We start from the raw sequence: 24,099 nt of genomic DNA, 5'->3' as shown, positions 1-24,099 counted from the left end.
TTCACTTACGTTTGTTGACGATCTCTTCATTAATTTCGGTTTGTTTTTCTTTTGTGTTTGCTTGTCCTTTTTGGCGCTTTTGAGAGGCAGAACAAAACCAGACGGATGTGTGATCCCAGGAATAACAAAACAAGGAGCGTTTTGTTTTCTCGTCATGCACGTGTTACATGATAGCCTACATACTGGCCTGTAACAATCTCTGATGCGTGGTGGTTCGAGCGCATCGTACAAAGCACCATTGCTTTGTTGTATGTTCCATGGATTGTACCTGGTATTTAATCGTAAGAACTCTTGTAAACGTTCTTGTTCGTCGTCAACGCTTTCGTTTTCACAGTCCTTGTCCGAGACATCAGAAAAGACAGACAATTTTGTATTTCCTCTTGGAAGGTCATTCACTGAAAGAAACTTCGATGATGCTCCGTCTGACTTGGTCCGTCTTCCACTGGATAATGGCGGTGTATGACTTTGAAATCCAGACTCAGTCATTGCCCGGGGTCGGCGAAGCCGTTTCGCCTGGGGTAATGGTGCTGGTGTATCATGCATGATGGATGGGATGACGTCATCATAGATCACTTGATTTATTTCGTAAATAACAGATCCTCTCGGTCGAAGTGAAAATGATCTTTCCGACCGCTGTAAAAGTCTATCAGGAACATCATACTGTATAACTGGCAGGTGACTGCTTGAAGGAACGGATTCAACAGATGCCATACCTTCTGCGCTATGTCCAGTCGACGACCGAACATCCTTTAGAAAATCTCGCGTTCCACGGATATCACGTTCTGCTGCATGTTTCTCGTATGATTGATCCATAGACAGACAGGTTATCATTTTCTTTAATTTGATATCTTCAGCTACATTTTTCTTCATGGCAAACATTTCATTGCCAGACCAGAGACCACTGGTCGCTGATCGCCGCATGTACGTCATGCTCCTGTTTGGCGAAATTCTTAAATGTCTATTCCGTTTTAAATTTGCTGTTTTATACCAATAAAGTTTCTTACGAAAGATCACATTTTAACAACATACAGAGAAAACGTTTAAAATTTGACAAGAAGGTATGTTGATGTGATACCACATAAACATCGATTGTTATGCAGTGTTTGCATTTTACTTTATGTAACATGGGAAAACGGAAACGTTGTTTGACTACAAAACACCGTCTTTTCTATAATGTTATGCTATATTTTACACTTCAAGGTAGATGTGTATGTCTTACACATACTGTATTATCAACCGGAAATTAGAAATCTGTGGAAGGTTTCCTGTTGCTAAATTTCATAATAAAGGCCAAACAAGCTTTCTTTCGAAACGACACCATTGATGCTATATGTCACTAGTGAAATGCTTTTATTTTGCGGGCGTTTTCTTCTGACGATACCAACGAACATGTGGTACAGGCTTTGAAAATTGATATGTTGATATATACAGGAAAGTCAACATCCGCACTCTTATGAGAGGAAAACAAAGCAAACTGTTTGAAAATACCGATAGGTGTACATTTAAAAGTGTTCCTGTGTTTCAGGTCGTGTGATCGCAATGGTTGCAATACAGTTGTTCTAGCTACCTAAACAATGAATTGTGACACCGAAGCATCGGTGTCTGCTTGAATTAAAACAAACCATAGACAAACTATTTAAAATGTGCAAAGATGAAGAAGCATTCCGGCTGATCATTACATAAATTCACAACCATATAATTTATATTTATTTTTAAAGAAGTTGATATGTGTCGAACATTATGATAATAATTAGCCCACAACTGATCAAGTTACAAGAAACGTATATTGTTTATCCTATATGATTCTCTTAAGTCATAATCATCATGTTTATAAACTGGAGGTCTCCTACTGTCACTGCCGATAACTTTGAATTTCTATTTTTCGTAAAATGGGGACATGTGATAAAACTTTATATGTAGGTAGTGTCACAGAGAGCTAATTAATCCATGAAGATTTCGTTGTTGATTTTAACTCATTTTTTAATTATTTAAAATGCTATATATTGTAAAGCACTGCTCAGTTTTTTTTTCGACTGCATAACATCTTTTGATCATTAGGACAGGGGCCTTAATCTTGAATCCTATAACGTCACTAAGGAAAATCGAAAGTGATCGAAAATATGATAAAAATCTAGACGGATAAGTGAACTAGCCCCCATAATTGAATACTTTTCGTAATTTTCATATAGCTGATGATAAGAACAACATCAAGTATATGTGTATATAATACGTCATTTATTTGTCATTTAAAATAAAACAATCTATCTATCATATATCCTTGTGTGAAGTTGAAAAGGTCTTATTGGGGAAAACATCACACCGTGTTCCTTTCATTGGATGTGGTATCCAATGACAAACACATAGGGAAAACCGCACTGCGTTTTCAGCGAGATATCATGACAATACTATCGTAAATTAAGTTGAACTGGATTTCGTGTAAAGCATATATTTGCAGTGGACTGGAAGTTACAATATAACATACGTGTTTCAAAATACAAATTATGAATCTCAATAATGATTCATGTAAACGTAAATAAGATAAAACAAACTAAAAACAAGATATTTTTATCTATAGTTTATTGTTTCGACATATAAATTATACTGCCAAGGAATCGTAACCCCAGTATTACGTCATTTCCGTCTATATAGTAAGTCTTTTAATGAAAATCGTACGATAATACACACGGCGATTGTTCAAGGGAGACAACTGCAACATACACGCGAGGTACGGTTTTAAGCATTGTTTTCTCGTTTATTCACTTACAGTCTCACATTTCAAATACCATTGAGCTTATCATTAAATTTTCACATAGTTTAGCATTTAAAGAAATAAATCTTGGTTACGTTGTCAAGTGATCGTGAGGTCAGTTACATTTAAATTTAAGACTGCGAAAGTACATTTACACCCAAGCTCCGTCTAATATTTCAGTTTAAAATTAGACGATGATATATGTCAGTGACTGTTAAAGGGAAGCAACTGCAAAACAAACATGGGGTCGATCATGTACGGCGGTTCAAACGTAAAAGATATCATCGTGAAACCGCCAAGTTCAATGTATCATGTATGGTTACATTAAAAATATTCTAATTTGTCCCATATAGTAATTAAATATTGACCTTTTTTATAATATTGATAAATATAGTTACTCAAGAACCCGCATTTTATAAGAAATTATCTTTATTCGTAACAAGAAAAAATGAACTTCTGACAGCATCATTATAAGAAATAAATATCGTATTTTCAGTTAAAACCGTTATGTGTTGGCAACGCTGACGAAACTTAAATGTTATTGATAAGATATCAGTTGTTGAGTTTTCTGAGTTTTAATAATATGAAAGGACAAGTTTTGAAGTAGTAGCAAAATATAACATTTGCTGTCATAACTTCAAGGAAAAATTAAAAAAAAAAAATAGATTTTCCGGAAATTCCGGAAGCTCTAAAAACAAAGCCGAAACAAATCGGTAGATTCCTTACCATCTCGTACACTTGTACGTCAGTGATATATTTCACAGTGGTCATTTGTCTGATGAAGGTCGCCGTGTAGTTACCGGTCGTCACACTTAACAATCCTACTGCTTCCTGTATATAAACTTCTACTCTAAATAAATAAATAAAGCTGTTTTAAAAAGTCTTACTTTGAAGCTGGTGTGGATGATTATGGTTTAGAGTCAGAGAAGTAGATATCCCGTACATCTGTCAGTTCTGGATTAACTTCCGCACTATGTCCAGGACTCTTAGACCCACCTGGATCAATCAAAATATGTTAAGGTTTATTATGTAATAATCGTCAGTAATTGTAAACTGTAACATTATTAAAAGTATAAGTAACATATTTAATATACTGATCTAATAGATAATTTAAATATAGTATATGTGGCTTATCATAAAAGGAATCTTGCTGCATTCATTCATTGGTGTCCGAATCTGATGCTTACTGTTCGATATGTTTGTGTTATATAACTAGGCGAAATAATTTGTAAGTGAAAGATAAAATCAATAAAAACAGGCCGAACTGTTGAACAGATCAATCATAATTCCTGTAATTACTTCTATTTATCCTGATAAAGTATACATATATTGAATTGTCTCCCTTTACCTGATCATTTTGATTTCCTTTCCTGTTTGCATTGAGTTATCGAATAAAATAATTTTTAGCGATATTTAGTTGATTTTTTAACTTTTCTTTATCTTCAGGTATCTTCCGGAACGTCTGGTCTTATCCTTCTTGTACTTTTTCAGCGATCCTAGTGTAAATCTATCCTTTTGATTGTATTTCACCATGGTTTGATTGAATTTGTTGAAATGTTGGTACTTTTATCCGTAATAATCTTAACTAAAACAGAAATCTAATTTCTGCTTTTGTTCCAAAAAAAACTATCATAATATATTACATAAAGAAGATGTTGTAAACTACTTGATAGAGTTTCGATCTACAGGATATTTCTCCGCATCATAGTTTGGTTGAGAACACCTTTTTCCTTCAATATCCGTAAGATCGAAATGAGCCATTTCATGGCCTATACTGGATAATTCTGCAGTCAGAGCCTTTTTTTTATTTTTCTTCTTGGTTAATTTGTTGTATAGTCAGAAACGAAAATAAAGACTGTGTTGTCATGTGTAGAAGAAATAATAGTTTACCGTTTAATTTTATATGAATTCGTGAGTGTGACAAAACATTGATATTTTTACGAGTCGTTCACACTTTCTCAATGATACAATAGACGAAACATTACGATCAAATTGATTATTAAAGACGCACCGAAAACGCAAGGCAAATCTGTGCTATTAATACGATAAGGTGACGTGAGGATTCCGCCTGATGATTAAATATAGGTCGCTTAAGATAGAAGGTTTGGTATCTTAGAGACCAGACCAGTATGTGTTGATAGCCTCGCTTACAATCCTTAATACATCGTTATCATACAAAATTGTAGGAACACACTAGATGAAAACATTCTAGAGAGAAAACACACTAACTATTTCTGTTATTTGACAAATGAATGACTATTGTTTCTGTGTTCAATTATAATTACGGTAAATGAAAATAAACTATACTTGATAAATTCATGACGTTTATACGGATATTGCATGAACTCAATTTGAAGGATGTTTTTTATTTCATGCAATTATCTAGCACTATGATTACGTCATCAATGCCAGTTTTAATGACGTCAGTACATTGTCCTCCTATACACAAGTAGCCATATAGTTTGAACTAACTTATTCTGCAGCAGAAAATAATTTTAAATGATAATTAATTCTTCACTTTTCAAAACGCCGCGTCACATTCGTATAATTTCATAAAATGTTGAGCATAATACCTCGATGTAGATATCCCCATGGCATATATTGATTCATAAGACACAAGACCTGATCATTTAATCACAGTGTTCAGTCTTTTATCGGTTATCAACAGTTTAAAGGTTGAATTATTTGCCTTCTTTATAAACCGTCACGCGATAAACTCTTCAAATAATCCTCATTAAAGAATAGCATATTGCGTTTCACGTCAGCAGAAGATTGTATAAACGATACAAAAGTCAATAGCACTTTAGAAAGGTGAGGTTTCGATAAGAATTAAATAAAACACCCCGTATGCGTTATTGGTAGTCCCTTAAGTCGTACATTTACAGATAAGCATTTAAGCCCAATCATGTACGTACGCAACACTAAAACACCCTTTGTGCCAAAACTGAAAAAAGAATGAATGTTTTTTGAGGGAAGTCTACAATATCATTTCTTTATCTATTTTTTTTTTTTTTAAGTTTTTAAAAAATTTCTGAAGAGCAAAACTGCTTCCTATTGGAGTCCATTCGTAATTATGTGGTCAAACATCTTCAAACAGTATAAAGTAGACTGCCTAAAAAGTAATGAGAAGTTTTGTGCAAAGTAATTGAAATGTATTTGTCAATATTGCTATGCACTTTTTAAGGAAAAGCGAGTAAAGGGGAAAAGCGTTGCAAAGTGAACTGAAATCAAATGTTTACACTTGGTTTTATAAGTACGAAGAGACTAGGCTCACAAAGGGTCACCTACACTAATAACCCGCCAAAGTGAAAGTTCAACTTTCAAAGTGGCCCTCATGGTCACTGATAATCACAAAAATGAAACGTCCTTACAACCGCTGAATCAATATTCTAACAAGAATGCTAAATTATTTTAGATGGTTTACACATTTAACACACCTAATCTAGAATCCCAGAAGGCTTCTTCGTCCCAGAATCTGATTGGCCATGTCAGTGTTGGTCTACATCCTACAGATACAAATCGTCTTGATCATACAGGATACTGGCTACGTTGTCACATACCACCTTGATTGTCTGTCCAGTAGGACACAGACAATAATAATCCTTTATTGGATAAATGGCTTTGGAGCTGTCGTGCTGGATTTAAAGTTGTACTTTAAACTGCTCTTATGCCTTGAGTGGATGTGACATTGTACAGTGTCTCGTGAGTGCCGATATATCCAGATCGCGTTGTCAGCATCATTACTGAGATGCTCACTTATGTAGTCAGCTGCCAGTGATATTTGGTAGATCGTATGTGCCACATAATATTGTCCGAGGGTATCCCATGTCTAACTTTGGAAAGTCACAAATATCAGCAGTAGCAATTTAGTTTGGATGATAGTGACTTGGCCCCTCTGCTAAGATCTGGGTCATTTTTACACCAGAGCAAAGTTGTTGTAACTCTAAGGCGCGCTTTCATTTTGGCAGCCAGCGCCCTATCTTTTGCGTCTAGTTTTTGTGTTCTAGTATATATGGACCCTCGGATACAGTAGGAAAATCTTCTTTCACTTTGTCATGACTCTATATGTGTATTTTGACCTAGTTTTGTTGAATTTGAGTTTGGATTATGATTATGTTGACACGTTTTTCAATACTTTAGGTCGTGAGGATCACTGTCGAGTCTTTGAAGGACAAAGACACTTATGAAGGAATTTATTTCATTATTTCATATCAAACGTATCTAATGGCTTTGTATCATGCATATTATTTACTGTTTTTGTTTTCTTTTGCACGATGCATTGCTTGCAAGGAGTAAACTCTGCTAGGTGTTCACTTTTAAAAGGCGCTTTAGTTATTTTGGCAGAATATGATTTCTCTACTTTGTTTTTTACTTTTCCACTTAAGTCTTCTAATGACAGAAGCTATCAGATTCACTCGACGTTTACAAGTCAACACTTAAGCTTGCTAACATTATTAACAAATCTCCCTTGAGAGTCGATTTGCTTGATTATGTTTCTACACCGTATCAGGTACTAATGTACTATTGACAGGAGATATTCGTGTATTCATTTAAAAGTCTTTTATACGATTTGTTGGAGAAAATGAACATTTAATGAAAGCTACAGATACGGGCAGGAGGAGATAGCATATTGGTGAATTCGCCAGAATTATTCTCTTCTTGTTCAAAAGTCTTGTTCAACCAACTGAAGTACTAAAATGTTGTAATGATTACCAAAGGATTTGGACTCGGGTGGTGTTATCAAGCACCGCAGTAAAATATATCGTCGAAATTCCCGGGGGATTCCGGTCAATCTATCACCACATCATACATAGCAGATGCTACTTTCCGTTAACGATTAATGAAAGAGTCTTGGTTAGATATACATTTTTCTATAAGGAGGAATCTATGAGAAAAACAGGTTGTATTAGTAATCGAACTAGCAATGGGTCCAACAGAACACAGGGGAATCATTCAGTACTGATGGTAGCATGGACAACTTCTATGAAGTTCTGCAGGACGGATACAATTTGGGCCGGTACGTAGTAGTCTTTGACAAGCAGACACCCCACCCACCCACCCACCCTCATATTTTCTTTAAAAAATTGCTCAGGATGTGTTTACATTGACTTTGCTGTTATAAAGATTCCTTCAGAGGCATGTCTGAGAAATTCAGTTATTTCTCCTTTGGAATACAAACTTCTGTGCAGAGATCGCTATTCCTGTCCTTTATAAAGTAAGGGAAATAAGAGACTCAGTCCTGGGTCGGCAATCAAACGATAATTGTGGGAATGAAATCGTCGTTATCACATGCATTCCACACACCGTTCGATATGTCTGTGGAGAGTATAACCTTGGGTTTAGAAGTTGTAAATCGGGAGAGAAAAACCCTTGGATTTTGAAATTGTATTTTTAGATTGTAGCCTTTTGGTATCAGAGACTTTCTTTCAAGATCTGTCAGATTTCGGGTTACTGACAAATAAACTTATAACAGCGCTACCAGATATGCAGATTCATGAAAACAATGGTAAGCTTTCCTGCTCCATGGAAATAGTAATGTATCGACAAAAATAGATGTGTCCATTTTCGTAAAAGATGTTTTTTAATTACATTTAATTTATATTGATTTCACAAAACGTAATATGCACATATCGTCGTTATATATATATGTAGTGCATGTAGATGATAAATATAACTTCACCTCAGATGTTTTGTCTGTTTTCAACAGTCAATTAATAGAAGAAAAAAAATTGCACATTATGTGCATAAAAGACTGATAAAATAGACATATAGCACCAGTGGTTAACTTGAAAAGTCATAATATTTAAATAAATTAATTCAGTTGCACGGAGTAGTTATGGAACTTTCACCTTTTCTCAGTCCTCTAGGTTATAATTCATTCCATCGTCATCTCATATTACAACATACGTTAAAAACGTATAATTTGTATTCGGAGTAGGAACCTACATTCGAAAGAGTTCTAAAGCTAGCAAACTCAGTTTCGTATTTTTTCAGATCTTGAACAACTGTATAGATATGCAAGTTGCATTTGCTACTTAAGTAAGGCAGCGTTACACAAAGCACAGCATTTGTGTATAAATATGATAGAAAGTTTCAGATCAAATGTATTCCGATGGAGAATTTTTCTTCTGATTGATATCGTCCTTCAGGTTTTCTACTTTCAGAGGTGTTATTTTAGTTCTCTAAGGATGTCTTCTGGGAGATAATCTTTGAGACATTCCAGAGTGTAATCCCAAAGAGCCTCCTGGAATGCTTTGTTTCTGCGAACAAACAATATTTATATCATCAGTCATTGTCATAATAATATCGGTAGTCGTTTGCTTGCTGAGTGACTAAATTTGTCAGATTTATTCATCTTGTTTGATGTATAACATTTTTAGGTAGAGAAAATTGTTACTAAATTTTTAAAATAGGTAGAGAAAATTGTTACTAAATTTTTACAACTCTTTTCATAACAACAACCAAGACAGCACTTAATAAAGGCGTATTGTACTCCGAGCGACATATGTATTCACATCGATGACTTACTTGGCAGCTGATGTCGGTTCTTTTGGTCTGGAGTCGGAGAAGTAGACATCTCGTACTCCAGCCAGTTCCGGATTAACAGCCGCATTTAGTGAGGTCCATGCTCCTTCAAATGGACTCTTGGATGTGCCTTTATTGGTTAAGTCAAGTGAATATTTATTATCATTACCAGATGCATTCTTAATGGCCATGGACACGTAAGCAGATTTGAAAGACGAATAGTTGTAATAATAATGAGCATGCATCAAACGAAATAGATTTTTCACATGTTTTATGTCGTTTGACATGATATGATACATATAGGTACGGTTATCATGCTGTTATTTTGAAAGTCGAAATTTGTTACAATCATTGTCTTAAGTATGATATTTTCAACTACTTTATGTAATGACCTATCTTTTAATCTTCTTATGTCTGATTTAACAACCTTGTTTTGGGAAATAGCAACTGTATCCTCATGCCGTGAACAACAATTTTAAGATAAATAAAACAGATTCAATACAAATTCTCTCTATGTTGTCCTGTCATATGAAGTACTTTATCATTCGACTTGTTTAGAAGAAATATTAATTCTAGAGAGGGACCAAATTGTGAGTATTACGTAAAATTTGTGTTGAATAAATACAGATAAACAAATTGTATTGCAATTCTTACCAACACAATCCAAACAGGCCAACAGAACCCTTGCGGGTCCCCTTCTGAAAGTAGTAAGGAGGGGCGTTCTGACAAAGCCTGGATGTAGGGATAAGGCAGCTACGTCAGTGTTTTTAATAGCCTGATTCAACCGGTACATCTGCATTACCTGAATCAAAACAGTTGTCTTCATAAATACATTTAAAGTTCATACAGCTGAAAATAATATGGTAAACAGTATCCTACTACTCCTTCATTAATTGTACCAGAACATTGATATACGTTTTACGAATGTTAATTTTCATCAATGCAAATCTGGTGTCAATCCCAAAAATTATTTTTAATACACATAGTTCCACAATAAAAAAAAAATACACAAAGTGGACACATGTGATATTTACTTGTCATTGTTATGACCTTTTAACGAACTGACAACACGGTACACTCCTTGGCATGTCTGATATCGGAATTCATATTGACGAATTTTCTTTCAGTAAATAGATTCGTTTTGGCTTGATATTAAAACCATGCAATAGTTATGTCCAAATACGCTAAATAAATGTAGTATGAAACGTACCCTGATGAATGTGTGTTTTAAAGCAACTTCAAAATAAGACAAATTGATTTCAAAACATCACACAGCTTTAAAAATTCCAAAGGATGTTCGTCCTCTTTGATTTTTAACTTAAAACGAAGTGTTTGTTCTCGCTTTCGGAAAGATTATTTCACTTTTTGTTTTAAAGAGAACATGTGAATCATGGTTATTATGAAATAATCAATGAAACACAATTTGTATAACTGTGCCCTAGTCCATACTCTTCCATAAACTACGTCATAATAGTGTTACCTACCTGGTATAGTTTTGATCTGCCGTATATTTCCCCGGTGTCATACTTCGGTTCTGAATATTTCTTTCCTTCGATATCCGTAGGATCGAAGTGAGTATATTCATGGGCCAAGCTAGAAACCAGTACTATTCTGCAGTCCGCACCGGATGTTTTCATTACCGGCAGTAGAAGTGATGCCAACAGGAACTGACTTAAGTAATTCACCTTGTCGACATAAATATTAATTATTTTGATATCCTGCATGAAACCAACTTCAATGTGTTTAAATTTGGAATTGCAAATCATTATTTTAAATAAAGCGTCCTTTTCTATAGTAATATCATGAAATAAGATTAAACTGCTTAAGGAACAAATATATTTGACGTCATATTATATCCTAATGATAAAAAAATTCAAAAGCGAAATTGTTTAGAGCTTTTATTAATATTATTTTTGACTTCTCATCCCTTACTTACCTGAAAAATCTGCTCATGGCCATCTTCTGTGTGGGCTGAAAAATATATGCCTTATTTCTAATACATTAATAGATACGTGCACCTGTATATTCGGATATTATTCAAAGAGACAAATGTGAAACCTATATCTGTGTAATCAAGTCATCAATTAAATACAGCAGTATACCAGTTCCTTCCAAACTAAAAACACTCATAATACAAAATGCATCATAAGAACCTGTGTATTGTACATATCTATAATAAATAATATTATAAATATAAATGTATCATAATATCCACTTCTGATAAAAAAATAGTTTAGAGTCAAATACAGTATCACTTAACAATGAAATGAACTACATCATACAGCTGTTGTGTTGTGGACTTCCTTTTAGGATTTGTCTTAAGGTCTTGCTTAGTATTGAAATTTTGGAAATTGAGGAGAATCGTTAGTGGTTGCCAGAAATATCGAAACCTATATCCGAAGGTGCAATAACCATGTAATTCAGCTGTTTGGAATCAATAATTTCTCAAAATTGTAAACTTGAAACAAAATGTACATGTATATATTCATATCTAAATTTTGTAGGATTTTTTTTTTTTTTTTTTTTTTATGTGCACTAATCGTATCCTTCCGGAACACACTGCCATATTCTTAAAGTACTTATCTAAACATTTTATATGTTTCGTTATTTTGGTATATACCTATTTCAAACCTGGTGATATTCTTGCACACTATATACCGATTATGTAAATAAAATAGTATTCCATGTCTATATCACACTTACATAACTTGTCCTGAAGGCCGATACCAGCGTTACATATCAACTTATGTAGTTTCCTGCCCGATGATTTGTACACCTGTGCGAAATTCACCACTGATTTTAGTGAATTGCAGTCTAGTGGCATGAATTCAAGATTCAGTGCATCATAGTCAACGACCCCAGGTGTCTTCTTTTGTTTTTCCTCTGCAAATTCCTGGTTCATTTGTTGTATAGCCTAAAACAATACATGGTACACCTAGCTTGCATTACTTTTTATCAATTTTTTTCAAACAGGGTTTTTTTTTTCAAATCAGCTGCTTCTGATATAGGAGCTGTTATTTATAACATAAGCATAGCTTATGAGATAATGATTTTTTTTCCGTGTGAAATGATTGCATTGTCCTATCTATAAAAACTCTTTCTGTTGAAATCGCTCTTGTTTGTAAAGAGTTAACGAGTGTGACAAAATGAACGAATCCTTTACAAACCTCAGTGTTATATTGAAAGTGTTTACGGAATGTTTTGAAAATGGTTCCCATTTTGAAAATGTTTCCTTAAAAACCATTTCGGTTAACGAGTAGGGAAAAAGAACAATTCGATGACTAAAGGAATTCGTTAAATCAACAAATAACAAGCTATATTGTGATTGAAATATTTACATGAACAAACATCATGTCTTTATATTCACAGGGTAGTCTTACTTTGTGAACTGGTTTCAAGGAAGTGTTATTTTTAAACTATGAAATGTCATCCATTACCTGTTGTTTTTGTAACCAAGGAGACGAAAGCTATACCAATATTAAACAATACGGTATACTTATTAATCATCGATGTTATCTTTGCACTTGATAGTCAAGGGACCTAAGGTTAGATTTTGTTTCGTTGTGTATTTATTAAGAGTTATCGAGTTCATAAACAATTCAACAAATATCTATGCTGTAAGTTAATCAATATATCGGTATCTTATACATTTGTCAAATTGATATTTACCTGTTTAGCTCTCTCCTCAGATCTACACGCAATGATAACGGTACCTCCCATCATGGCTAGCCATTTAGCAGTATGATAGCCTACACCTGAAATATTGAATACAAATATAGCTATTAATATTCTTTGTGCTGTGTTTAATTAATCCCAGATAAAATTGCATATATTTTGCAGGGTTCAGTCTTTAAAATGTAATTGAAATGTACCGTATGATTATCTAAATTTCGAAAGTGAAAAGATCCTGAAGGACCAGTTAGGAGAGGGAATTAAATAATAAATTTACGCCAATAACGTGATATAGAAGGAGAGGTCACTAGCCTTTATTTGTCTCTATTTGAATATTGTTTTAAATTTAAAAGAGACATTGTAATGTCCATCAACAAAACGTATATTTGATATCAGTTTACAGTAAAACTCTCAAGAAAGAAAGCATTTAGACAATTCTCATGCTCAGTGTTGGTGTTAATGACAGCTTCATGTGCTGACTTCCGTTTTATGGTGTATATATAAAGCTAACCCAGTTGTCTAGCTATGCTTTGTGTACAATGGTTCTTTATTTTTAGCTACTGTTATACGTATCGAGAAGAAGTGTCCTATTTAGAAAGTACGCTCTCTACTAGATTAATGTCATATATATCGTAATCACTATCATAATGAAAACTAAACATATAAGAGTATAAGTATATTTAAGTATATTGAAAATCTTAAGCCACCCCAACAGTGGATTTAACAAGCAAATGATATTTTACAAATCGCACTACAAACAATATACAGCTGAAATCTATGTTGACTAATCGAAGTCATGAATGTTCATCTTTTTTTAATCATGTACCATGCCAAAACGAAAAGGTCAATATCACAATTTGCTGTCATAGCTTGTAATTACCTGCATTTCCTCCAGTAACCACTGAAATGTTATCCTTCGGGATAGACACTCGAGGGAAGGAGGGAGTGGATCCCATTCTGTAGACGTGTTCTCTTCTATCAGACCTTAAAACATTACTGAATGTATGTCCTAATGAAAACAAAGAGCAAGTCACTTGAGAGTTTACACAAAGGGTAGCAAACTAGAACGCTGCCATCTAGACGCGGTGGTATGCAAGCACTAATCGATAATCTCTTCTCATGGCTTTGGTAGGTTAGGTATTTGCAGTACACGTCTTTTTAACAGGGGTCGATAATTGGAACGGAGAACAAATGTCATGTAACTAAATCAAATTATATTGTATTGTTTGATCGATATCAGGATCTTACACATATCACACCATACAAACTTGTGGTAGACACAAACTACATTTGAATTTAAATGCCCTGGGTTCTGAGCGGTAAGTGCCTTTAAAAACTAGAATTTTTAACTTCATTGCCAAGCAAGCTATTACTTGACAGCTAATCGTCCACTCATGGATGGAATACGTACACATACTCATAACTGGGGGTCATTTTCAAATAAACATCAAAATCATAATAATGAAAATCAATTTAAACTTTTTATAATATGGTGTCAAACTGATTATATATATATGTTTAATTCATTTATTTTACAATTAAATGACAATTTCTCTGCGGTATCGTATAGCTGGTTGGGTGATTTTCATTTAAAACGATTAGATTTCATCATAAACAAGGACCTCTCGCGATTTGGATGTTAAATACATCTTTAACGCCATGTCTTAGTATTTCACGGATTATTTTTGCAGTCATGTTAATACACAGCGAAATAGCGTAAATAGTATCCCCGCGAAAATAACCATTTATACGGTATTCCCCTGTTAATAACAATTATTATTATTTCATTATATAGGAATAATAGTATTCTGTTTTAGATTATAGCAATTTGTATGTTGTGGTTATTGTCCTGTACAACGTGTCAGGTTCATTTTGGGCGGTGTCTCCTTGTGGTAGCTAGTGACGCAACCCTATGGGAGACCTATATAATGAACTTTAGAGCCAGTATGGTAAAGTGATTACCAAAAGGCTCAACCACGTCAGCAAAGACCGGCCATTTTCTCATCGAACAACACAACTCAGATCTTCACCTGCTGTTACGTAGGTTAACATGGCGGATGTCGTTGATAAAACAGAAGACGCTTTCTCTTCCGGAACACCTGATCTTATTCTCCCTGTGCTTTTGCATGAGTCTCCGTGTAGATATTTGAGTTCCGAGGAGTTGAGACATTTCAGGAAAAAAACAACACTTTACGATAAGCCTATGCAAGAAAAGAATCATATATGGTTTTATTTTTAAGGGTATCGTAATCATAAATACCATGTAAACGACCATGTCAAGTTGATGGAATGTTCCTGGCTGGCATTGGAAAATAAGACCCACTTTCTTTCATCTGCTGAATTAGCCTGCCAAAAGGCTTATCAGAATTTACGGTTAGGTCGAAGTGGAACATATCTGCATCTGGATATTTATTTGTTTGTGAAACCTTCGTGATTTTTTTTTTTTTTTTTTTTTAATTTTCTTTTTATTCAGAATTTTCAGCAATATATGGTATTGATTACATTCATAGCATATCATTTTCACTCAGACATCACACAGCTCACATGTACACTAGCTTGCAACATTGATAAAAAATACACATATATTACCTTATTAAGAGAAACAGGAAAAGAAAAAAAAACAGAGGAGACTGGCAGAAAAATCTTCATGATATTTTTGGTGACGTGATACCATTTCGAATTTTACCTTTCTTAAATGAAGGAAACTATTCTTACAGTATCATACCTTAAATGTTAATGTAAGGTATACAGGGGATGCATATATGCAAAATAGGGTGTCTGCTTTGGGAAAGAATTTTTGAGAATCAAAATAAATATATGAAAATATGTGTTTTCTTCGTCATCTTCATACAAGTGTTAGTTATTAAAACTAAAATCAATGCGATGAATACTGTTCACATGTTAGAACCAACAGAAAGAATTTAAACAAGTTACAATATATAAAAAAAATTATATCAATATAACGAGAATTCCCATAGTCTATCTTAAACTTAAAAATTGCGCAAAAGACACACAAGTTAATAGCACTATTTTATACAAATGCAGTTACAGAAGTAGAGTCAAGCAGTGAATTTAACTGCATCTTATTTTGTCCTACGATATCATGACAGTGATTTTAATGGCCTGAATGTTAAGCGGCTGCGGGAATCAAATTCTTCGAAAGGAATGTAAAAGCAAGGTGGAGAAAGTGTAACAGTCCTATAATTCAGCAAATTTTGCAATTTTCATAAAACTGATGAACAGTTCTGTACAGACCTGGGGTTTTCTCTTGATGCTGTTTTCGTTATGCCTAGAACTCTCACTTTTTTCTGTTTCCTGGGAGTTTGGAGGTTTAGTGTGCTGTGCACAGACCATATTACTTGGGTATTTGGAAGATACCATTGTAGTTCCTTGAGACAATTCATGGTGTAATCGCAAAGAGCTTTATGGTTGGGTTTTGTTCCTGTGAATGAAAGAACAATTTGACAATTAGTTTACATTTTTATCACAAATACCGGAATATAACCAAAGCACGGTTTAAATACAAATATTTTATAACATGCCTAAGCTTATGCACAATGACGGTACATATATCTATTTTTTGTAAGTAAGAAAAATACAATATAGAATTTTTTAAAAATATATATTTATGAAATGATTGAAGAGATTGAAACAAATTACAAGTTATCCTGGCCCTTTCATTTATATTGAATTGATAGAACGTACAAGAGTTAAGGGCCCTGGATCTACAGGAAGATTTTTTTAAAATGCCCAGAAATCTATTAGTATTAATGATCTCACCCAGAACAGCAACTCTAAAGTCTATGTAAACTCAACTGGTTAACACTCTAAGAAAGAAACGTGTATGTTTTGGTCCTCCTAGAATGGATTGTTAGCGTATGGATGGATAAAGGGAATGTTTTATATATTCAGAATACGTTAATACTTTCAAAATCTATTTTGATATATATCAAATTAATATTGTAAACATTTATTAAAGAGACTCGTTGCTGCATACCCTAAGTCAATGCTATGGGGCGTTCATATCTGTGTGCATAGACGGAGCCTGTACTATATATGATGGGGAAATATCTTCATTTCTCGATGCTATGAGTGAAGATCCCTACTGCCCAATGATTCAAATTACTTTAATTTACAGCACAGTCTCATACATGAAAAAACACAAATAGGACCGTATCTCCATTATAAACAAAAAAAAAATCTTCCGTATTTGTATACTATTTCAATCAACATATATTGATTTTAAATCTGTTGTTATACATGTGTATGTACACAAATATAAACCATTTTATATGTTTTCATGATGCCTTAGATAATACGACAATGCTGAATACAACGATATCAATCAAAATGAAAACTTGAACGTATGTTTTACATTAGTTCTGCATTTAAAATAGGATAAAGTACAGATGGTCAAATACAAAGGTAGATACAGATAACAAAGACCTTGCCAGTTCCTTTAACGATGCCCTTTTTCATCATACATAAAGGATGCCTTGTAACGCAACGGATACGATATAGAAAATGTCGGACTCTTTTACATCAGTTGTTATTGCGTGGTGATTTCATTTTCTCTGTTATAAATTTTCCCTTTGAATAAGTCAAAATAATTCACTCCTAAAATATGATGTTTGCAGCGACGGATAATTTTCTGATCAAAACACTTCTATATTTGAGTGTGCAAAAACAATCTAAGGTTTAATCTGAATGTGAGAATAGATCTAAAAGCCCAAGCTCCGATAATAAATGTATTTGAATCATACAAAAACATCCGACAAAACAAGTCTAAATTACTTGGTACTCCAAATTCCACTTATGCACCAAAATAAAATGTATGAAAAGTGACTGCAGGAAGTTGAACAGCATGCAAAAAAATGTACGTTTTACTTTTGAATTATGCAAGCAGTCGAGTTAATCTTTGAGCAATTGATGTGTTTGACAAATATGAAACTGAAATATCGGATAACTTATTAAGATGATGCTTGACCAAATATGGTCAACTGTGCAAGAAAATTGGCGACAAACTCCTCAATAAATTCGAAGCATCACAAATACATAGACCGTGAAGCTTTAAGTTGATTACGTTATGACAAAAATAATAATCATGTGCTTGTTAGCCTAATTAAACGTTTTATGGTTCTCATTTTGGATCCTAACGTAACTTGGATTGACCTAATGAGTGCCATCGTATAGTAGAAGACGCGTACTCCTCCGATATTGTTCGATTTGTACTTCAGAACTTTTGTGTATAGAATTTGAGCTCTTAAATTGTTTACAAAACAAGTACTTGCTCAGTATGTAAGTAAAACACATATGCCTTTTACTAAGGACCGATTTTCCAAAACTATTTCGACAATTACACTTGTTTCGTATGGATTAAATGACATAATACAGATCCATTGTTACATGTTGTATCTATAGAATACTTGTGTGTTTATGTATACTGGTGTTTCACTGATAAGTCAGCAATCATATAAAGAAAATTTGACATCGGAAGCAATATTCGAGAAAACTAGATATCATCTTTTTACTCAGATCGTAAAATTTTCATGTGCCGAAATTTAATTCTCCTATTTTAAATGAAAATCGCAAAAGTTTTGATCGGCAAAAAATAATCGGCCATACAGTATATGTATGTGTTTTCAGTGAGATATACTTACATCTATATTCTATTAGTTTCACATAACACCAGTACAGTTGATTTTAATCTTTTTCGGCTTGTTTGCTTTTAATCTTTATCAGCTATCTTTATCATATTTAGTGTCGATGACGTATTCTGCTTGTTTTATTTAACATCATGGTAGTTGATTTGTACCTTTATCTGGATCAGCTGTCTTTGTTATGTCTAGTGCGTGACATGTACACTCTACTCTAAACCGCGTGATCAGTTAATCAGTGATAGAAAGAAGGAGGACATTGCACTGAAGTTGACACACGATGCTGCCTGTATTTTATACAATTGTTCAACTCCTTGCTATACAATCCAGTGGATTTGTAAACAGCGAACCAACTGCAGTAGTGGATACACAATGTGGACCAGTGGAAGGTAAATATAATGGTCAAGGATACGCATTTCGTGGAATTCCTTACTCACTTCCACCCACGGGGAATAGACGATGGAAACCGCCGATTCCACTCAACAAACAAGCTGGAAACTGCTGGGATGGCATTTTCAAGGCTTATGCTTACGGGAATACATGCATGCAGAGAAATCCGGAGAACCACTCTATCATTTTAGGAAGTGAAGATTGTCTATACCTCAACGTGTGGACACCTACCATCAATAAAAGTGCTAACCTGCACGTGATGGTCTGGATCCATGGAGGAAGTTTACAAGATTCTAACGCAAATTGGCCGACTTACTGTCCATCGGAAGAACTGGCTCGTGACACCAACATCGTGTATGTAGGTATGAACTATCGTCTCAATGCATTTGGTTTCATGTCCCTTTCCTTGTTATCGGAGCAGTCAAAGACCAACACGTCAGGCAACTATGGATTCATGGATCAAATTCTGGCCCTGAGATGGGTTCAGGATAATGTGAAAAACTTTGGCGGAAACCCAGACTCGGTAGGTTAAAAATAGTTTCTATGGGCCTGATTTGTTATAAGGGAGATTGATGTGAAATCAACTATTTATATATTTCCTTCAATGAAGATAGAATTTCGTTTCAAATCTGACGTTTGTAAACGGGTGTACTGTATTAACATATAATTGTTGATTGATATTCGTATCTTTAAACACTCTATTTTTCCATTAATACTCAAAACGCCTCTAAAAGAATGAAACTGTTATGAAAAGGATTAATACCACGTGTCAACGGGTGACGAACAAAAGTGTAACGAAAATATTATCAATAATATGAAAATAAATTTTAGATTTGAGTCTAACTGGGGCATGATGTAACGCATTCCCATTTCGTACCTACGACCGGAGTTCGATTCCCTTTTTTCGCTAATTTTATCTTCATTAGGTCACACTGTTCGGACAAAGCTCCGGAGGAACAAGTATCGTTGCTTTACTGGCTTCAGAGCAAGCCAGAGGGTTGTTCCACAAGGCGTGGATGCTCAGTGCTTCAGCGGTTTTCAATAAAACATCTCAAGAGGCATCCATTGATAATCTTGTCTTCTTGAAAAACACCGGATGTACAAATATCACATGTCTGTATGACCTTCCGGCTTCTAAGATTCTCAGCTCTGTACCATGGGAAGTGTACCCATTCTGGGAAATGAGAGACCAAAGTGATCTTCCGACGAAAGATCATTTCGACGGTGCAATAGCTGTTGTAGACGGTATTTTTATATCATTTGTTTGTGCTTAATTCAGTGCGTGATTTTTTTTTTTTTTTTTTTTTTCATTATTATTTTGTAAAAATATTTTTATTGTAAAACTACCAAAGTGTATTATTACCAACTTTCTATTTCTACAACTAAAATTTAAATTTTCAAAATATTACGATATGAAAACTAATCGGAGATTTCACAGATCTTTGAATTTCAACAATTAAGGCATTTTTTCATCATAAAGATTTTCAAATGTTTCTTTTATTCCGTCGACTTTTTATATAGTTAAGCTTGGAAGTATTTGTTATTAACATATTTATATTTCAACAATATTATGTTGTTGCCAAGGAGATGTTGTGACGTATCCTCCCTACAAAGCATGGCAACAAGGCCTTGCTATAGACGTCCCCCTGCTTATTGGTAAGTATATTACGCTCATTTTCACACTACCTGCAATACTGAACTTGACGTAACTATGAGAAACACTGTTCCTTTCCGAAATAATTACGTATAAGATCCTAAATCGCGCTAAAGTCTTGATTGCAGACTGTTGGTAAGTCTCAATAAAACAATAGATTTGATTTATAAATTCATCAAATGTATCTTTTAAATGGTGGTGTTTTAGTTATCTGACCGTCTTTATCGATAGCTCTCCACCTCTGATTCGCTGTTTCAAGACCAACATGGGATAATCCCCGGATTTTCTATGCCACTCAAACCTGACACTCTCTAACATGCTACTGACTGTTACGTAAAAATTAACTAAATCAAACTTTGACATGCATTTCAGAGTAAAACATGATTAAATAAAGTAATATATATAGTCTTCGAAGAATTTCAATTCCAAGTTCTTTTAATCAGGTACAACTGCGAATGAGATCGATTGTGATCCTACTTTATCAACCATGTATATGTGGAATTGGACCGAGTATGAACGACAGGTCAAAGGTCATTTGGGAACATATGGATCTAAACTCGCGGATGATGCATTGAGAATGTACCCAATTAATGTAACGTCACCAGAATATGAGTACACGAGAATGGGTGCAGACATTCGTGTAGGATGCCCCAATGATTTTATGTCCGGAGTTATCAGTTTGAGTATGAAATCACCGGTCTATAGATACGTCGTGACGTCACAGCCTTCGGAACCTGTTCATGTATTTGGAGAGCCCTTTCCAGCATCTTATTCGTTTCACATGTGGGACCAATTTGCATATTTTGATACGATTAAAGATTACATCAAACCCCCAGCTACTTCCGATCGAAATTTCCAGGAGACGATTCAACGAGAGGTTTTGTCGTTCGTCCGAACCGGTATACCATCTACCAAAGACTGGCAGTCATATTCGCATGGCGTGACGGCACTTTTATCTGAAGATATATCTGTTGTGTCTAATTACAAAAAAGACACGTGTCTGTTCTGGTCATTGAACGGATTGTTAAATTACGGATGGATAAACTGAATACCTGTCCTGATAATGTGATAATATAGGTATTCACCTTTATTTGAGTTTTTGTTCTTTTTGACATAATTTATTTACAATCCACGTTAGTTTTACACAATAACACGATCAGTGGCATTAATTATGTGGATAAAAATCGTCCCGTGACCTAAGTAATCCGACCTTGAATATATGCATGGTAGCAACATTATACTATAGCCATACACATTTGCCAAAAACCAATAACAACAGCTTAAAACATATGCAATTAACACAATATCAATTCCGAGGAATTCTTTGTGCGACAAAATCCTAGGTAGCGAATTTCAAAAGCTGCGAAGATGTAAGCGAAACCATCACACAATAGGTTTATACAACAGCCCTCGAGAAATATATAAACGTTGAAAATATTTAAACGCCTGATGACTATCTAGGATATCATACGTACTTCTTTGCAGAGGGCCTTCATACTCTTAAGAAAATATTCGAACATAAATGATTCGTACGAAAGCCTAGAAAGGTCAAATTTCGAATGGGAAAAATACAAAATCGGGTTATTACGTGAATAAAAGCGTAATAACGCCTTTCGAAAGTCGTAATAACGCGAATAAGTCGTAATAACGCCTTTCAAAAGTCGTATTAACGCGAGAAAAAGCCGTTAAAATGACTTTTACAGGCAGGAATACAATTGTCATTGCTTCTGTTCAGTCCTTTACGGAAGCCTTTGAAAGGCCTTATTACGACTTTATTCGCGTTATTACGACTTTTGAAAAGGTAGGCATGATACAGAATATGATCTAAGCTTACCACAATAAATTTTTACATCAAATCGCCAGCTTCCCCTGATCAAAACTTTCAGGAATAGTTTGAGCTGAAAGTTCGGTCTCTCTTAAGAACCTTTACATTCACGCGGTGTAACTGCACTGATGTATGATGGCTTTTTAGTTGTAAATAATTATCAGAAGACCATGTGTTCGTTTTGGTCATTAAGCAATCTGTTATAGATAGATAAACTGAGTATACACCGGAAACATGTACTTTTATTTCTAAAATATTCATATCTGTATTTAAAAATTGCATCTAATAGTCTAGTTCACCCAGCCGCTTGATAACTTCGTAATTGGGGTAGCGAGCGCAGACAGCACTGAAGAGTCTGGTTGATCGAGACAAGATGATGAAGATATATATGGTGTCCAAAGTGACTGGGTTTTTTGTTGCTTTGTTGTTTACGATGTTTTAAACAATATGTGTTTGTTGTATGTTCAATATATGAAAGAATGTTTATATAATAAGGAAATCAAAAGATATCATTGACAAACCTTCATCGATTGAAGTCTTTTGTTTTACTTTGAAACGGCTGGTATCGCCAGGATTGTCGATAATATACAATTACCTTTTCATTTTTAGTCGTATGAAATGTTTGGTTCGTTCTCAATATTCGCAGAAACCTACATAGATTTATGACAAGATAGACTCTTAAACATCAACCATAGATCTCGATGTTTGCATAGCCATAGGTACACTTTATGTCTGATAAGTGTGATGAGCGCGTGACGATTCGATTTTTTGTGGTTTAATTGCGAGATTACAGAAATACTGAGTATGATCAGGGAGACGAAATTCACTCGTGGCCACTTTCCCTCTATATTTTCAGTCATTAAAGAAATGCATGTATGATGGACTTCTAACACACGCTTGTCCTGACATTGTACCTTAAATACAAACTTCTCCACTAAGCGATCTAACGCCTGGCAGATATATATTGTACATGATAAAGTATACACCAAGTAATTTTATGGCTGGCCAATATTCTGATTAGTGAGGTAAATGCAAAGCTGGTTTTTTTTTTCACACCAATGATAGGGTCTTAATGTCTTAAACATTAGATACAAAGTCATGTAGATCTTATCTTTTGGACTGAAATGAAGTGATCTTGATAGCGAGGTGGTCTTAATCTTGGAGCGGTCTTTAGAAGAGGTTCCACGGAAGATGAATTGATCTTCGATGTTCCCGTATACTACTAATTCTCTGATAGATTTCATTTTTCTATAGACACGTTGAAGGGTTGAATATATACAGGATAATTTAAAAGACTTAGAACTATAAAGAAATTTGTAAAGTTATATGGATATCAGTGGAATGTAGCTTATAACTGTCAATGGTTGTGAAAGAGACGGCTTGATTAAGACCATGCGGAGGTTTTGTGATCTTCATCATCATCTCAATAGGAAATATCTCATTTTCTTTTACGTTATGAAGTAAGATGAGTCATTATTATGATCGGTGATTTTGGTGTTATAAACAAGGTTTAAGAAAGTTACAGACTGACCAAGATTTATAGGCAGTTGTCGTCAATGACGCAGAATACGCCTATCCTTCTGGAAAACATCGTTTTGTTCTCTATGTACTGTTTCTGAGGTCATTT

At 34.4% G+C, this 24,099-nt stretch overlaps 2 protein-coding genes across 2 annotated transcripts; one reads left to right on the top strand and one right to left on the bottom strand.

Moving 5' to 3' along the window:
• Nucleotides 1-8,798: 8,798 nt before the first annotated feature.
• Nucleotides 8,799-13,902, bottom strand: LOC132549682 (dehydrogenase/reductase SDR family member on chromosome X-like). Its single transcript, XM_060213636.1, has 8 exons — nucleotides 13,827-13,902; nucleotides 12,944-13,029; nucleotides 11,978-12,188; nucleotides 11,211-11,245; nucleotides 10,759-10,959; nucleotides 9,929-10,076; nucleotides 9,278-9,404; nucleotides 8,799-9,009 (listed from the first exon to the last, which is right to left on the bottom strand). Exons 1-8 carry the CDS (start codon nucleotides 13,900-13,902, stop codon nucleotides 8,919-8,921), a joined length of 975 nt encoding a protein of 324 aa, XP_060069619.1. The 3' UTR covers nucleotides 8,799-8,918.
• Nucleotides 13,903-18,883: 4,981 nt separating this feature from the next.
• LOC132549509 (para-nitrobenzyl esterase-like) lies at nucleotides 18,884-21,695 on the top strand. Its single transcript, XM_060213450.1, has 4 exons — nucleotides 18,884-19,516; nucleotides 19,920-20,238; nucleotides 20,578-20,649; nucleotides 21,091-21,695. The coding sequence occupies exons 1-4, from the start codon at nucleotides 18,884-18,886 to the stop codon at nucleotides 21,693-21,695; spliced, it is 1,629 nt and encodes a 542-aa protein (XP_060069433.1).
• Nucleotides 21,696-24,099: the final 2,404 nt, after the last annotated feature.

This window comes from Ylistrum balloti, unplaced genomic scaffold (assembly GCF_031769215.1).
Source record: "Ylistrum balloti isolate Yb309-2 unplaced genomic scaffold, AGI_CSIRO_Ybal_v1 Utg369620, whole genome shotgun sequence".
NCBI classification, from domain to species: Eukaryota; Metazoa; Mollusca; class Bivalvia; order Pectinida; family Pectinidae; genus Ylistrum; species Ylistrum balloti.
This window is presented reverse-complemented; position numbering and strand designations above follow the sequence as displayed.